At 42.4% G+C, this 18,300-nt stretch overlaps 1 protein-coding gene across 1 annotated transcript in view; it reads left to right on the forward strand.

The window, feature by feature from the left end:
* The window catches only part of LOC137371433 (zinc finger SWIM domain-containing protein 6), a 217,058-nt gene that overhangs the window by 167,551 nt on the left and 31,207 nt on the right, over positions 1 to 18,300 (forward strand). Inside the window, exon 11 of the mRNA XM_068034024.1 lies at positions 11,372 to 11,529. Within this exon, the coding sequence (XP_067890125.1) occupies positions 11,372 to 11,529 (158 nt within the window). The remainder of the gene's footprint in view (positions 1 to 11,371; positions 11,530 to 18,300) is intronic.

Genomic DNA, 18,300 nt, shown 5'->3' on the forward strand with positions numbered 1-18,300 from the left:
GCTGAGAGATGGCAAATGGAGTTTAATGCGGAGAAGTGTGAGGTGATTCACTTTGGAAGGAGTAACAGCAATGCAGAGTACTGGGCTAATGGGAAGATTCTTGGTAGTGTAGTTGAGCAGAGAGATCTTGGTATCCAGGTACATAAATCCCTGAAAGTTGCTACCCAGGTTAATAGGGCTGTTAAGAAGGCATATGGTGTGTTAGCCTTTATTAGTAGGGGGATCGCGTTTCAGAGCCACAGGGTCATGATGCAGCTGTACAAAACTCTGGTGAGGCCGCACCTGGAGTATTGCGTGCAGTTCTGGTCACCGCATTATAGGAAGGATGTCGAAGCTTTGGAAAGGGTGCAGAGGAGATTTACTAGGATGTTGCCTGGTATGGAAGGAAGGTCTTACGAGGAAAGGCTGAGGGACTTGGGGTTGTTTTCGTTGGAGAGAAGGAGGAGGAGAGGTGACTTAATAGAGACATACAAGATAATCAGAGGGTTAGATAGGGTGGATAGTGAGAGTCTTTTTCCTCGGATGAGGATGGCAAACACGAGGGGACATAGCTTTAAGTTGAGGGGTGAAAGATATAGGACAGATGTCAGAGGTAGTTTCTTTACGCAGAGAGTAGTAGGGGCGTGGAACGCCCTGCCTGCAACAGTAGTAGACTCGCCAACTTTAAGGGCATTTAAGTGGTCATTGGATAGACATATGGATGTAAATGGAATAGTGTAGGTCAGATGATCGGCGCAACATCGAGGGCCGAAGGGCCTGTACTGCGCTGTAATATTCTAATTCTAATTCTAATGACGAGGGTGTGTGGTTAGATGATCATCTCGGAGTCAAATACAGTACAAAAGTTACGAACAGTCTAGTTCAGCCTAAGACAATTGCCAGGGAGAGGGATGGAGCCTGTGGCTAGGAAATGGAGCTTGTATTGGGGACTGAAGAGAGTGAAGGTGTTGGTGAGGTAGAGCTGGGTGTCGTCAATGTATATGTGGAACCTGATGTTTTTTCGGAGGACATCGCCGACGGGCAATATGTAGATGAGAAACAGGAGGAGGCCGATCCTTATGGGACACCGGAGGTAACAGCGTGCGGGCAGGCAGAGAAGCCATTGATGGTGATTCTTTGGTTATGATTAGATAGACGATAATGGAACCAGGTGGACAACAGTGGAAAGGCATTGGAGGAGGATGGTTTGGTTAGCCATGTCAAAGGATACAAACAGGGTCAAAAGGGGATAGTTTACCTTGGTCACAGTCCAGAGTGATATCTGGGATTAATACATTGAGGTAGGTTAGGAGATGAGTTATATTCCCTAAAATGAGATTAAGGGGCGATCTGGCCATGGAGTTTTAAAATAATGAAAGAATATTGAGATCATGCATACACACATCTGTAAGTATATGGATATTCTTCTCCTTTACAGCATTAAGGATTGTGTGGCAATTCAATGCATATAAATTCCCCTATAATACCTATTTATATATTATATGTATGATGCATTTGTCAATAATGAATCCTATATGGGGACATTTAAATAAAACTCATTTGAGGAGGGAATTGAGGGGATCGGCACCTTTTTTAATGTAATGACATCATGCATCAGTGACTTAATGTCTGTCAGGGCTATTTACCCATTGCATTACCTTGGTTAACAAAAGAAAAATGCTTAAAATATTTTAGTAAGCTGGTGCCCCTTTAAGTATTGTAAAAGTTAGCCATTGCTGAATCCATAGTGATGGTATTTTGCAACATCTGGTTAAATTTAAACTAGAACTGCACTTATATGTGTTTTATTATTTAAATCAGAAGCCAAAATATTGTTGGATTGTGGTAGTGGAAATAGCTGCTTTTAGGATTTTTTAAAAAATGTCCTTTATTTGAAAGGATCCAGATGTGTATTTAAAGTTTGGGGCATTTTTCTGTTAAATGTTGCTGTCAGTGTGAAAATAGTTTTGCTGCAAATTGAAAGGCATTAGTCCTTAGTGAGCTCAAAGCATTGGAATAGACTGTTGGCACTGTCAAATTCACACACATTTTGAAGGTTAGTTGAGTAAAATTCCATGTTAAATTTGTTGATGTTATCTTCTTCACATCCCTTTTACAAAGGGAAGAAATTTAAAACAAAAATTTTAGATTTTTTAGAGAAACTTGTGAACAATTTTCAGCCGACAGAAGCAAGCTGTCAGAGACATATCAAATGTAGAATTTCTTCTTGCTGTCAAACTGTCTAGATTCTGGATCTGGCATTTTTCAGAATTAAAATGAAATGCTTGGAATCTGTTGGTTCCTACTCTTCCTGGAGTTGTTTTTTTTAATGTAGTGTCTTGTCCTGTCCTTGGTATCAGTTAGTTATCCAAATAGTGGATTGTAAGAAGAAAATTTGGAACGATGATTGGTCTTAAATATATTTTGTGTTTAGTAGTTTATGTGGAGTAGGTTTAAAAAAGAACTTGGTACCTCACATTCTATCCTTTCATTGTATATTGTACCCTTTGTATTTAATCTTTTCATCTAGGGTTTGCATCTTTTTTATTACGTTCTTTTCGAAGTTTTTTTTTTGCCTGAAATGTAATTTACAGAACAGAAAAATCAAATGTCAACATTGCTTAAACCTCTAAATTTATTTTACAGGAAACACCATTAGGACAGTAGAGTGTTTCAATAAATATGCTAATTAAAATTGATTTCAAAGGGGATGGATGCCACATCATTTACAAGCAAAATGAAACTCGGCGTAGAAAGTTCTCCAAATATTTTGAGTTCTAATGAAAGCTGTTGACCTGGTCACAGAGTGAGGGAGCTCTGTATTGTTTAGAATCAAATAGAATGTGAGGGTTAGAGTCATAGTCATACAGCATAGAAACAGGCCCACCGCGTCCATACCGACCATAATGCGTTTCTATACTAATCCCACCAGCCTGCATTAATTCCATATCCCTCTATGCCTTGCTCATTCAAGTACCTGTCCAGATGCCTCTTAAATGTCGTTACTGTTCCTGCCTCCACCACCTCCTCAGGCAGCTCATTCCAGATACCCACTATTCTTTGTGTGAAAAATTTACCCCTTTGATCCCCTTTAAACCTCCTCCCTCTCACTTTAAATCTATGCCCTCTAGTTTTAGTCACCCCTACCATGGGAAACAGACTCTAGCTATCTACCCTATCTATGCCTCTCATAATTTTATATACCTCAATCATGTCCCCTCTCAGCCTCCTTCGCTCCAGGAAAAACAGACCCAGCCTATCCAATCTCTCTTTATAACTCAAGCCCTCCAAACCAGGCAACATCCTTGTGAATCTTTTCTGCACTCTCTCTAGCTTAATCACATCTTTCCTGTAGTGCGGCGACCAGAACTGCACACAGTACTCCAAATATGGCCTAACCAACGTTATGTACAGCTGTAACATGACATCCCAACTCTTGTACTCAATGCCTCGGCCGATGAAGGCAAGCATGCCATACGCCTTCTTCACCACCCTGTCAACCTGTGTTGCCACTTTCAGGGAACTATTTACTTTCACCCCAAGGTCTCTCTGCTCAACAACACTCCCCAGGACCCTGCCATTCACTGTATATGTCCTGCCCTGGTTTAACTTCCCAAAATGCATCACTTCACACTTGCCTGCGTTAAATTCCGTTTGCCACTCCCTTGCCCACTTTCCCAGTTGATCTATATCCTGTTGTAACCTTAGACAACCTTCTTCACTGTCCACTATACCACCAATTTTGGTGTCATCTGCAAACTTGCTAATCATGCCCCTTACATTCACATTCAAGTCATGAATATATATGATAAACAACAGAGGGCCCAGCACCAATCCCTGCGGCACACCACTGGTCATCGGCCTCCAATCTGAAAAACAACCCTTCACTACCACCCTCTGCCTCCTATCACCAAGCCAATTTTGTATCCAATTTGCCAGTTCACCCTGGATCCCATGTGTTCGAAACTTCTGGACCAGCCTACCATGCGGGACCTTGTCAAAGGCCTTGCTAAAGTTCATGTAGACAACGTCCAACGCCCTGCCCTCATCAATCCTCTTGGTCACCTCCCCGAAAAACTCAATCAAATTCATGAGACATGATTTCCCACGCACAAAGCCATGCTGACTATCCCTAATCAGACCATGCCTTTCCAGATGCATATAAATCCTGTCTCTCAGAATCCCTTCCAATAACTTTCCCACCACTGATGTAAGGCTCACCTGCCTGTAGTTCCCTGGTTTATCCCTGCTGCCCTTCTTAAATAAAGGCACAACATTAGCTATCCTCCAGTCTTCCAGTACCTCACTCGTGGCTAATGATGACACAAAAATCTCTGCCAGGGCCCCAGCAATCTATTCCCTTGCTTCCCATAGCATCCGAGGATACACCTGGTCAGGCCCCGGGGATTTATGCACCTTAATGCGCTTCAAAACCTCCAACACCACCTCCTTTGTAATGTTGATATGCTCCAGGATATTGGTGTTCCCTCCCTTGAACTCACTAGCTTCCATGACCACCTCCACGGTAAATACAGACGAGAAATATTCATTTCGGACCTCGCCCATTTCCCGTGGCTCCACACATAGATTGCCACACTGATCCTTAAGGGGACCTACTCTCTCCCTGGCTATCCTTTTACTCTTAATATACTTACAGAATCTTTTAGGATTCTCCTTTATCTTATCTGCCAAGGAAATCTCATGGCCCCATTTCGCCCTCCTAATTTCCTTCTTAAGTGTTGACCTACATCCCCTATACTCCTCGAGGGACTCGCTCGATCCCAGCTGCCTATACCTGACCTATGCCTCCTCCTTTGTCCTGACCAGACCCTCAATATCCCTCGTCAACCAAGGTTCCCTAAACTTGCCAGCCTTGCCCTTCCATCTAACAGGAACATGCCAGCCCTGAACTCTTCCTATCTCACTTTTAAAAGCCTCCCACTTGCCAGACGTCCCTTTACCTGTACAGCCTCTCCTATTCAACTTTTGAGAGTTCCTGTCTGATGCCATCGAAATTAGCCTTCCCCCAATTTAAGACTTCAACCTGAGGACCAGTCCTATCCTTTTCCATAACTATCTTGAAGCTAATAGAGTTATGGTCACTGGTCCCAAAGTGCTCCCCCACTGACACATCAACCACCTGCCCATCCTCATTTCCTAAGAGGAGATTGAGTGTAGCCCCTTCTCTAGTAGGGCCATCCACATACTGCTTCAGAAAACTATCCTGGACACACTTAACAAATTCTTCCCCATCTGATCCCTTAGCACTAAGGCAGTCCCAGTCAATATTAGGGAAGTTAAAATCACCTACTATTACAACCCTATAATTCCTACACCTATCTGTGATTTCCCTACATATATGCTCCTCCACTTCCCTCTGACTATTGGGGGGCCTGTGGTATAATCCCATCAAAGTGATCACCCCTTTCTTATTTCTAAGTTCTACCCAAATGGCCTCGCTGGACATTTCCCCCCGGGATATCCTCTCTACGTGCTGCCGTGATGTCCTCCCTAATCAATAGTGCAACTCCCCCTCCTCTTTTACCTCCACCTCTGTCACGCTGAAAGATCGGTACCCCGGAACATTGAGCTGCCAGTCCTGCCCATCCCTCAACCACGTTTCCGTAATAGCTATAATATCACAATCCCATGTACTGATCCATGCTCTGAGTTCATCTGACTTACTTGTAAAGCTTCTTGCATTAAAGTAAATGCAGGTTAATGGCAGTGAAGTATGGGAAAGCCTCATGGTGGGTTTGATTTGAAAAATAATGCTCAGATCAAAGGAGGAGCAACTGATTGAGGCTATGGTGCTGACCAGAAAAATTTGGGTTGCCAGATTTTTAATCAGTGTTGGACAGAACAATGACTTCCTCTCCTTCAGTTTTCCCACTGTTCCTGGTAATAGCCACTGTTGGCATACGTTCCAAGGATAACAGCCCCTTGACCACTTGGGTGGGCTTTGTTGCTGGTATATCAGCAAAGTATTGGACTTTATGTCCTTAGATCTCCATTGCTCTGATGGACATCTGCTGTATGTTCAGCGAGACTCTGTGAGACTGGCCACAAAGCTGACCAGGTCTCAACCATAAGACAGATTTCTTGTGTGGCCTGGTGTAGGCGGAGTCTCCGCCCATCAACCTAAGGGGATGAGGGTGGGGCTCACGTGGTCAACAGTAGATTCTGTGCCCTGTTTCTCGCTTGGTAACTGACGTAGCATTGGCACAGATGCATCAGGTTTTGTGCTGGGGCTTGGGGGTAAGTGGCGGTGGTGCCTGGACTTCCCTTTTTGTCCCTTTTTTTTCCTGCAGGGGTACCTGGATTGTTGTTTTTGGGTTTATATGTGATATAATTATTTTTAATGTTGCAGCTGCAGATTGCTAAGGGATTAATAGCCTAATGAAGCGAGGGGACAGAAAAAAGTGGTAATTTCTGACAATAAGAGTGTTAACATTGTTCTATTCCAGATAGCCAGGTGTTGAAGGATAGAACTGGAGCCTAATCTTTACACATTTATAAGCTTTTATTTACAAAGATGCACACTATATACATGCATCTCCAAACTCAACAACCACTTTCAGTCTGTTCCTATTTATAGGAGCCCAAATGAATCCTCAGTTAATACCCACCACCTGAATACGATTAACCCCTTGATTAATATACAATTAACAAACATTTTCTCATAGCGGTAGATATGTCTCTCCAGCACAAAAGGCTGAGAAATTTGGCCGTTTTGTCTCAAATAGTATCTGCAGCACGCACACATCTGGTGCTAGCCATGCCAGACTCTGTTTTGGTGAGAGCGTTAGCAGGTGCGCAGGGAGTGGCTCTTTTACCTTCTCTCTAACAGACAATCGCAGCGTCCACTTGGCCACAATGCAAAAATAAAAGTTAATGCAAAATAAACATTCCAAAACAAACATAAGTTAAATCGTTGCCATATTGCATACAAACATCAACTAATCACCCATGTGCATTCCCTTACTGCTTGCCTTGTGTGCCTTTGCCTGGCCTAGTGTGTCTACAGAGTGCTACTCCAGTGGCTGCAGCATGGCTGATGGAAGGCTGCTCACTGTCAGCGGGAGAGACAACAGATGGCCTTGCAGGATGCCCTTGAAGAGCTCTGGTTCTTGAGACCCCAGCTTCAAATTGTACTATCTCACAATGCATGGCAGCAGTCTGAGCTGGCTGGCTGGCACTGCTAGGGTGGCAGGGATGCGAGGAAAAATGCTGCTTTCCTCAGAGGGCAGTAGGTTTATGGTCCATGGAACCACTGCCTTTCTCCCAGGGCAGCACCTCAGCAATCCTGGTAATCTGCTGGAAGACAGATTGCTGGAGTGCTTTGCCACCTTCCAAGCCACTTTGAATACTGGTAGCTGCAGCCATGATGGCAGCAGCCTGAGCTTGCATATGAGCATGCTAAGCTTCCACTGCAGCACTCGCATTGTGTTGCAATGGATGCTGGGATATTGGCCATCACACATAGCATCATGGTTGGGTCCACAAACGTAATCGTGGAATAGACAAGTCTGTGTAAAGCCCTGTGCCAAGTTGGTGCGGGACACCTCCAGATGTTCTGGCAGGCCTGCAAATACACCAAGCATTTCATTCTGCATATCCATCAATCTTTTTTTTATCGACCACTCCATCAAAGTGCTTATCTGAGTCCTCTGCAGCAGAACCCATGTGTGACCTTGCCCTCCGGCAAGCTGGCACCTGTACTACCCTTATCCCCTGCTCTCTGCCTTGTTGCACCATAGTTCAGTGTTCTTATTGCTCATGCTCTCTTCTATGACCAGTTCCAGCACCTGCTCAGTCAGAATGCACCTCCCCTTTAAGTGGTGCTAGCATTGCACAAACTTGGGCCTCCTGCTGAGGCAAGCGACCACTCAACAGTGCATTTATCAATCATGCAAATTAGGAGGCTGCATGAAGTTTGCATGCTGCTTGCATCAGAAGCAACAGGCAGGAGTTAATTACGCATTGCAAAACCCATGCCTATTTTCAGGCCTTGTCCAATTTTCTGGCCAGAGCATTTAACATTCTGTAAGGAATAGCTAGGGCAAGTTGCATTCTCATTTACTGTGACCAAGAGATGTTGTCACATTCAGCAGAAGCATAACCCTAACAGTCCACATTCCTGTCGACATCATAGTGTGAATGTTCTGATGCGCATATGGTCTGGGGATCTAAAATGGACCGGGTCCGGAGGGACACGATGTTCAAATCTCTGGACATGGGCGGGAAAAATGTACCCAACGTGGCCCTCATCCTGATGACCACCTTCATGTGCGGCTGCATCAAGCTATGTGTAGATCCCCAGTACGCAAACTCCAAGTGTCACTACGTGCTGAGGTTCTATCTGTCCCCGGTGTTGCGAAGGATGGGCCTGGTCACATTGCCGCGGAACGCTCCGTGCAGTTGGGCGGCGCCGTACCACCTATCCTTCGTGGAGCAGTTTCTACGGAAAAACACCTTTGACCACCGGTCCATCAGGCAGTGGTCTGCACGGAATGTCCTCAAGGCCCTACGGGAAAAGGAAACGGTGGATCCTGTCGGATGGTTCCCCGAGCAGACCGTCAAAGTCATTTGGCGGAATGCCTCATCACCAGAACTTTCAAACAAGCACCAAGACGTAGCTTGGCTGGTGGTGAGAAGGGCCCTCCCCGTCAGATCCTTCATGCACACCCGAAGTCTCGCCCCCTCCGCACAGTGCCCCCGCGTTGGCTGTGGTGGGGAAGAGACGGTCGCCCACCTCCTCCTGGAATGTGCCTTTGCAAAGCAGGTGTGGAAAGAGATGCAGTGGGTTTTGTCAAGGTTCATCCCAAGCAGCTCTGTAACACAGGAGTCTGTGCTCTACGGGCTGTTCCCAGGGACGCACACCGAAACAAACATCAACTGCTGCTGGAGGACTATCAATTCGGTGAAAGACGCCCTTTGGTCTGCCCGAAACTTGCTGGTCTTCCAGCGCAAAGAGTTGTCCACCACCGAATGTTGCAGACTGGCACATTCCAAGGTCCAGGACTACGTGCTGAGGGACGCACTAAAGCTTGGGGCAGCCGCAGCAAAGGCTCAATGGGGAAAGACCACAGTGTAAGGTTCCCGCACCAAGCTGGACTGAGGGGCTGGAACCATGGGAAGCCCCTCGAACTGTATCGTTAATGTTCTCAATTGCTGTAAATGTAAAACTGTAATTGACATGACAATTGTGAAACGGAAGGGTTGGGAAGAAACTCATGACATTATTGAAAGAAACTGATCTCTTTTGCAATGTTTGTATTTTTTCGTGCTGTTTGGAAACTGTTTGGCAATGTAATTTTTACAGATTTTTATGAATAAAGTATATTTTGGAAAAAAAAAATATGGACAGAAGTGAGTCAGTTTTATTCAAAAATTTGTATGTTCAATGCAGACCAGTAGATTGTTATCGCTAGTTGTCTGCAATGCCTAGTTGCTGTAGTAAGGGATTCTAATTCTGTCCTTGACCCTAAGGATAAGTCACTTACTGTGAAATGCAGACATTCTAATATGGTTTGCAATTTTATATCATAGTAATTACTAGGCTTTATGGATTCCTGAAGACTCCTCTACCCCAGAGGAACTGAATATTAATTTTATTCCACATCATGCAAGACTAACTCTGGAATAGAATATATTTTCTGACCTCTAGCTCTTATGAGAGATCAGCGCTCCAGTGGTTCTAAATGCATCTTTGATGCCTTGGTCTTGCATGTTGCATGTTAATTCATCTCCTCTGGGAACTGTGCAATTTCTGTGGTGACAGTCTGTATCCAACTTGAGGGTTTTCTTGAATTTAAAGCATTACTTCCCTGCTCCCCACCCACCACCCCCTCTACCATTTCACCTGCTTGTATGGGATGCAAAGGCTCCATATGCTGCTAACAAAAGAGAACAAAAAATGACTGTTGAACATGAATGGTTTCTGGAAATGAGACTTTGGAAGTTGGAAAAGTAGCAGCAGTGTAATGTCACACAGGTGTTGCTAATACCAGGAAAAGATGACCTGAAAGTTCTGTTCTCATCCCAAGTGAAGCCTGTGTGCTCTGCTTGCTGAAGGTCAGTTCAATGCACAAGCAGTAATTTAGTCAGGGCAAAAAAGCATTGATCATTTATTGACGTACCAATTTCAGATTATGTGGAAATAAATGATTTTAAGGTTCCTGCTAGTAATTTAAAAAAAAAAAATCAAAATCCTGAAAATTTAGAGATTGATGCAGTAGATGAGGTGAAGAAAGGAAATTCGAAGTAAAGCATTCAGATAAAGGGATAATTATAGTTTGAAAACCTGTTATCTGCTGAGCTTGTGAAAATCCAGTGTAACAACAGAAATGTTGGTTAAGAAAATATGCAAGCAGAAAAGATTATTTAAATTTGGTGATGTTTCTAAAGAGGCTTGATTTTTCCTCTTTTGTGTCATACAACTTCATATACTTAGGACTAGACTTTGGACGTGTGGGGCAGGCACCTTTTTGAGAGTAGAAAAATATGAGCTAACAGTGTGAATGTTATCTGAGACCAAGTTGAGTTCCCTGCATCATAACTGTTGGTATAACATTGCATCTTTATGGAGATATCCTGCAACATGACACTAGTCTCTCCATATCTTCCAAACTCATTCAAGATGTTTTCAGGGGATTAGCTGAAATCTATTCTTGATTCTGTATATTTCTTCCCATTGTCCCCCACCCACCCCATCCTTGTTGCTGTTTTTATATTGACAATTTAAACCAGTAACATGATCTTGATTTATTAAGATACTGTTACTAAAGTTTGTTTATTATAATTAATAGTTGCATTTTTGTATGCCTATCACATTAGGGATGGGCAACAAATGCTGGCCTTTCCAGTGTTGCCCACGTCCCGTGAAACAATTAAAAACATTTTCAAGTGTTTTACATAGTCACTACAGCTCAAATCAAAAGTAATTTATTATGCAGGCAAATACACAGCCATTCTGCAATAGCAGTACTGCACAAACTGGTAGATGAATGGCTGGCCAATCTGTTTCGGATCAGTTGAGTTTAGTAACAACTTGCATTTATATAGTGCCTTTAACATAGTAAAATACTCAAGGCACGTCACAGGAGCATAATTAGACAAAAATTGACACCGAGACAAAGAAGGAGACATTAGCTGCCCTTAGCTTGATCAAAAGAGCATCTTAAAGGAGGAGAGAGGCAGAGAGCTTTAGAGATTTCTAGAGCTTGATGGTTTTTTAAAAAAAAAACTTTTGTTATATTTAAATCTGATATCTATTCATCTTTGACATAGTAATTGTTGCAGCTTTATTTTGTTTGTGCAGATAAAACTGGGAAAAACAAATAATACCTAAAGAAAAAGAAATGAAAGTTCTTGTGTTGATGCTTTGCAGGCTGCCCGTATTGGAATCTACAGCACCAACAGGAGATGTATCACGTCCACACCACATTGCATCTGTTGTTCCAAACCGCTATCCACGCTGGTTCACTTTAAGTCACATTGAGTCTCAGCAATGTGAGCTAGCTTCTACAATGTTAACAGCTGCTAAAGGTAATTAAATTGCTTTTAATTTACTCTTGAATTCAAATAGTAAAAATGATTTCTTTTCAGACGCCTTTGCCTTTTCAGAAGTGCATTTTAATTTGCAGTTTAACCCTTCAATTATTATTGTAGCTTCTCTTCAAATTCTTTTGGTCCAATTCTGAGACTGGAGGAGAATGTAACTCATGAAATGATACAGTCCTAACATTTTTCTTTAACTGGATGGTGCAACCTTTTGGCGGTCCAATGCATCAAGTGTTTGGATGGAGGTTTACATTCAAGATTTTTCACATCCCCATATCTTTGATATGAGCTGCTGAGTTTAGGTCAGATACTTGGCTCCAGCAGAATATTTGAGTGACATTGCTGGGTACAGGGTATCTATCTGCCTTATCAGCTCAGCCAGTGCAGGGAAGTCATTTTAAAAGAGGAGAGAATATATCATAAGATTAGGTGTTTTTCATATCCAGACAATAAATTGTGTTAATGCTACATTCATCAAAGGCCTGACTCTGGGTGTGCTTTCTGAGATCTAGGGTACTAAATGGAAATGTCATTTGTTGTGGTGAAATGTGGTTTTAAGAGCTAGCAGGAAAGTTAATGCTGCTACCCAGGACAAGGTTAAGAAGTCTGTATCAAAGACAGAAAATTCTGGAAATGCACAATGGGTATAGAGTATATGTATAGAGGAAAAAAAGCAGGTTAATACTTCAGAGCTGAAAAATAAGCAAGCATTAAAAAAAAAAGCAATTGTTCAATCACAGTAGGTCAATGAGGTGAATAAACTACAACCTCCTTAAAATACAAGTTTGTTAAATGATGTAAAAGATTAGCTCAGAAAGACATTTAAGAAACAAAAGAGTGGTCGTCAAGGAAAGGTACAAGAAAATGGGGCAAATTCGAGAGCAACAGAAACAGGAAGTCTGCAGGTACAGATCGGACATAAAGACTGAAATGCTGGAAATACACAGTGGGAGCATCCACCCCCCCACCCCCCCCACCCTCCCCCTGCCAAGGAGAAAAACAGGTCAACATTAGACACACAGGAACAGCACCCCCCACCCCCACCTCCCAACTACAACTACTGTCAACAGCAGTACTGTGTTCTGATGAAGAATCTACCACTAGGATATCAACCTGCCTCTGCCAATACTTTGCCTTCTGTAATTCTGCCCTTCAATCCCTTAGAAACAATGGGCTGGAATTTGCCGCAGGCTTCGGGACTCTGTCGTTGGGACCAAATGGGGATCCCAAGTCCACACTTGCCATCAATGAGATTGGTTCACCAATTGTCTGGGAGGTGGCATCCGAAATGGCCCCTTCCACACTCGGTGGGCGGGTTCCTGATGCTGCAGACCCAATCAGAGGGCCAACAGCTCTGGAGCCTTGGCAGCTGCACCGGGAAAAGTTGGTGCTGCTGAGGCAGGTGTGGGACTGCAAAGGTGCCTCATTATGGTGACTCTTTTGCTGAGCTGCACAGTATTGCAGAAAAGAAAAAAATCTAGGCCGGCAGGTCCATTTTTGTTTGCCAGCTATAAAAATGGGAGAAAATAGTTCAACAGTCAAGAATCATCCAATTGGGTAACAGAGTATGTTTGTTTTCATATTGGCATGGGTAGAAAATCCACAGAAGGGAGATATTGGGCTGGATTTTTCCGGCCGCATGATTGCGAGCCTGGAGATGGGGAGCTAGGAAAATAATGGGGAGCCCCATCAGGATGGCTCCCCTATGCATTTCCACTGTTAGTCTGTTAATTGTGTATCAATTGTTTGATTGGATGCAGGTGGAGGGTGTTAATTGGGGTCTTACTTGAGCACTTATAAGCAGACACCTACTGAGACTGGTGGAGGGTTTGAGTGAGGAGCAACATGTTTGTAATCCTTTTACTCTGTACAATAAATGTGAAACTGAGTAAAGATAGGCTCCAGCATTATCCTTCCATAACATGCTTTCTGGAGTTTAACATGGTAGCAGAGGGCGGTTGCCTAAAGCTGAAGGTTGGAAACTAGAAAATTGTTTTACATAGAAAACTAAAATCTCATAAACTATTGTGGAAAATATGGCAAAAAGCAAGTGTAAATTGGCAGGGTATGATCACCTTCTGATGTTCTGAGTCTGAACCATATGGCCAGTGGAAGAATAAAGTGGATATGTGGACACGGGTTACATTTCTACCAAAGAGGAAACGGGGTATGGCCTTGCCGTTGTCACTTTCTACCAATAGTAAAATCAGAAGTAAAGTATTTTGTGAACGGGATGCTCGTCAGTTGGATACTGATGAAGGATTGGATCTTCTGTTAGAATTCTTGGATGAAATTAACAAGAAAGATGACCTATTGAATGTGTATGAGGCATGGTCAGATTTTGATAGATTTCGGAAAACAGATGGTTATTCAATGGAGGAATATATCATGGACTTTAACAGATTGTATAGAAGATTGAGGAAATTCAACTTGGAGATCCCTGGTTCAGTGCTAGTACATAAATTGTTAGATTGTGCTAGGGTGTCGCATATGGACAGATTCTGGTTCTGACTGGGGTTTGGTTCTTGGACAAAGACGTGGATTCTTGGATCAAATGTCTGCTGCCTTAAAGAAATTCCTGGAGAAAGTCATTTCCTGCAGCACTGGTAGAACAAACAGGACATTCTGTGGTGACACAAAGAATGGAGGACTCGATGTTTACTAGATTTCGAAATGGTCCAGATACTGGAAGCAGGCAGAAGTACAATGGAAGAGTTAAAGACAGGAGGAATGAGGATGAAAGCACCTTTAGTAGGTCTGACTATTACAGTGGAAGACAGAATTGGAACTGCAATCATAAGCGAATGAATCCCAGGATGCCCAAGGAACCGTTAATAGGTGCTTCAGATGTGACTCAAAGTATCATTATGCAATGAACTGCCCTAAGCGGAGAGGCAGAGTCCTCGAAATAACATACAACGCAGAGAATTCTGAGGCAGGAGATGAATCTGAATGAATTGTACTAGTCACCAGGATTTTTAGTCCTGTGATGAATGTGTTATTTGCAGATTCGTTCACCTGTGCTGTATTGGATAGTCCTTGCATGTTGACAGTATGTGGAACTGATTGGTTACAGTGTTATCTGGATTCACTTGGTAATGAGGATCGATGCAAGGTTAAGGAGTATAAAAGTACTACCAGCTTTAATTTTGGTGATGACAACACTTTGACGTCACTGAAGAGAATGGTAATTCCATGTAAAATAGTTGGAGTAAGCCACTTTATCGGTACTGATGTAGTCTCCAGTGAGATACCTTTACTGTTGAGTAAACCTTCAATGAAAAGGCACAAGTGAAACTTGATATGGAGCATAAGACAATTGGTTTTGGAAAGTCAGTGAATTTGCAGTTCACCTAGTCAGGGCATTATTGTATCCCCTTAACAAAACCTGATGTTTCCAGTCAGTGTTAGGGAAGTATTAATGGCATCAGGTGTTAAGAATCAGAGATAAAAAGCAAACTGTGTTAAATTGCACAAACAATTTGCTCACCCTCGTTCTAGCAGAGATTACAAACCCTGCTAAAGGATGCAGGTGTGATTGATGAAGAGTATACAAGGATAATAGAAGAGATTAGTGAAAAGTGTGAAATCTGTAAAAAGTATTGGAGGACACCATCACGTCCTATTGTCAGTCTTCCATTGGCACGTGACTTTAACAAGGTAGTTGCCATGGATTTAAAAGTGTGGCACAAAGACAAGAATATTTTCATTCTACATTTTATAGACCTAGCAACTAGATTTAGTCTTTCTACAATAATAAATAGCGAGGATTATAGTCAAAATTATGGAGAAATTGATAGGGATTGGACTTTGGGCACCAGCTAAGTTTCTGACTGATAATGGAGGGGAATTTACCAATGACTAGTTTAGAGACATGTGTGAAAACATGAACATTATGGTTATGAATATCGCAGCTGAAAGTCCTTTCAGCAATGGGCTCTGTGAAAGGAATCATACAGTGGTTGATGAAATGCGGCATAAAATCTTAGCTGACCAGCCAAACTGCAAATTGACAACTGCCCTGGCGTGGGCGGTTCATGCGAAGAATTCGCTTCAGATAGGGACTATATCCCCCAACTATCAATTGGCCTATGGACGAAATCCCAAATTGCCTTCTGTACTGTGTGACAGTCCTCGTGCTCTAGAAGGTACTATAGTTCAATTTTTTTCTGCACATTTGAATGCTTTACATGCAGGGAGATGGGCTTTCATCAAGGCTGAGGTCTCTGAGAAAATTCGGAAAGCTCTGAGGCATCATCTAAGGCCATCTGAGGTGGAATTTAATTCAGGATATTTGGTGTATTATAAAAGAAAGGGTCATAGGGAACGGAAGGGCCCTGGTAAGGTAAGACTGGAGTTATCAAGCATGGAAATCAAACTGTTCAGGTTCATTCCTTGTGATTGATCAGGGTTGATTACAAAATCTCAGAATCTGAGCAGTTGATAGAGGGAAACTATGCACCTTGTACCTCAAATACTCATGCGTTTTGTGATGAAGGTCCTGAGGAACAGAATGAGGTAGACCAAGGGTTGGATAGCAATGTGAGGGATCATGACACTCAAGCAAGAGTTATCGCATCCAAAGGACAATTTCCCCATGTAGATGCTCAGGTAACATATATTCCAGAGGGGTCTAATAGATGGAGGGATGCAACAATTGTGAGATGTGCAGGAAAATCTACAGTCAAGTTTAAATATTGGTTAAATGTTCAAGATGATGGCCAAGAAGCAAGGTCCGTGGACTAGCAGAACGGGGTGCAAAAGTGGAGGGTAAGAAAGCGCAGTGCAAATTTTGATAGTGGGTATGGCAGTGACCCTTGTGTAAGGAAGCGATCACGTACTGGAGAAAGAGCTGCTGATAATGTGCGAGGGAGTCGTCCCGAATGACATCAAAGTGCTAATAGAAGCCGTAGTTTGAGTAGATTCCACAATGAAACGAAGGTTCGAGAGCAGTCTCGGAATAGAAGTAGAAGCCGAAGTTCTCATGACCGTGAAATTTAGTGGCTGCCAATAAACCTGAGGGTAAACTAATAAGAGAAGCAAAACATAAGGAATTAGAGAATTTGGAGTTTATTCTGCGATACCAGATAGGGGACAGCCGGCCTTGTCACATAGATGGATTTGTACTGAAAAAGTCCTTCCCGATGGAACATTTAAGCTTAAAGCAATGCTAGTTGCATGGGGTTTTGAAGAGCGACTGGGTGATACCAATGTTAGAGTGGACTCTCCTACAGCTGGAAAAGTAATCTTGAAAATCTTTTTAGCTCTTTTGGCCACATATTCATGGGAGTGTAGATCTATTGACATAAAAGCTGCATTTCTGCAGGGTGATGCTTTCAGAGGGAACTGTTTCTGAAACCACCCAAAGAGGCAGCAGATGCAGAAGGATAACTATGGAAACTGAACAAATGCATCTATGGCCTTAATGATGCTTCCAGGGTGTGGTATTTCTCGAGATCTGTTTTGTTGAAAATTAGTTGTGTTCAACTAAAAGCAAATCCTGCAATGTTTTATTGGTATAAAGGGAAACTTTCAGGCATCATGATGCATGTTGATTATTTCTTATGGGGTGGTACTGTGGATTTTGAGAAATATGTTATTAAGATTAGGGCAGAATTTAAGATTGGGAGTCAGGCTTGTGGGCCTTTTAAATATATTGGTTTAGATATTAAGCAAACTAAGTCTGGAATAATTTTAAATCAACAATCCTATTTAGAGAGTGTTAGTCCCATCCCTGTTGATTGTGTTCGTCATCACAGACAGATGATATATCTAAGCAGAGACTGAACAATTGTGAAGCTTGATTGGTCAATTAAACTGGTTGTGCTCTCAGACTAGGCCTGATGCTAGTTTTGATGTGCTGGAGTTAAGCACGATGATGAAACATCCGAAAGTTGAGAATGTTTTAAGGGCAAATAAAACATTAAGGAAACGAAATCTGGAGAAATGTCTACTGAAGTTCCCATCCCAGGGTGAGCCAAAGAACATGAAGCTAATAATTGTCAGTGATGCTTCACATGCTAAGCATGCTGATGGGTATTCGAGTGCAACTGGTTTCATAATATTTCTGATGGGTAAAAATGGGAAATGTTGTCCTTTAGCTTGGGAGGCTAAGAAAATAAAAGCATTTTAGCTGTGGAAACACTGGGTCTTGCACTGGATATGGGATTCTATTTGTCAAATATTTTGGGTGAAATTCTGAACAAGGGACATACTGAAGATAGGGTACCCATTGAATGTTATGTGGATAATTGTTCTTTTGTATGACCATGTACGCTCTACAAAAGGTGTGAGAAATTGCTTGATTGAAACAAATGCTGTAGAGAAAGGAAATCTCCAAACTTAAATGAGTAGATGCAAGTCATCAGCTATCCAATTTGTTTCACAAAAAGAAGTGCTAGTACAAAGAAATTGTTAGGAGTGTTAGAGGAGGGGCATTTCATAATGTGATACTTTGTACTGTTATGAAATTGCTTATATATTTTTGTTAAATATGTTTTAGAGGACTTGTATTTAAATTGTGAAGATGGATTCATTGGAATGCTGAAGATTTCATCGAAGCTGGACTTTGCTTGTTGTTGACAGTTCATTGAAAGGACACTGAAATGTTGTTTAAAAACAGCCTTGCTAGAAATCATCTGCTTTAAGCAATAAACAACAGAAACCTTGGTGATCTGGGGAAGATGTTTACGGAGAAGTGACAGGTCAAGATTTATAGGGGTCAGGAGGCTTGACTCTTGAGATATTTGGTTTTGC

Source organism: Heterodontus francisci, chromosome 1, assembly GCF_036365525.1.
Source record: "Heterodontus francisci isolate sHetFra1 chromosome 1, sHetFra1.hap1, whole genome shotgun sequence".
NCBI classification, from domain to species: Eukaryota; Metazoa; Chordata; class Chondrichthyes; order Heterodontiformes; family Heterodontidae; genus Heterodontus; species Heterodontus francisci.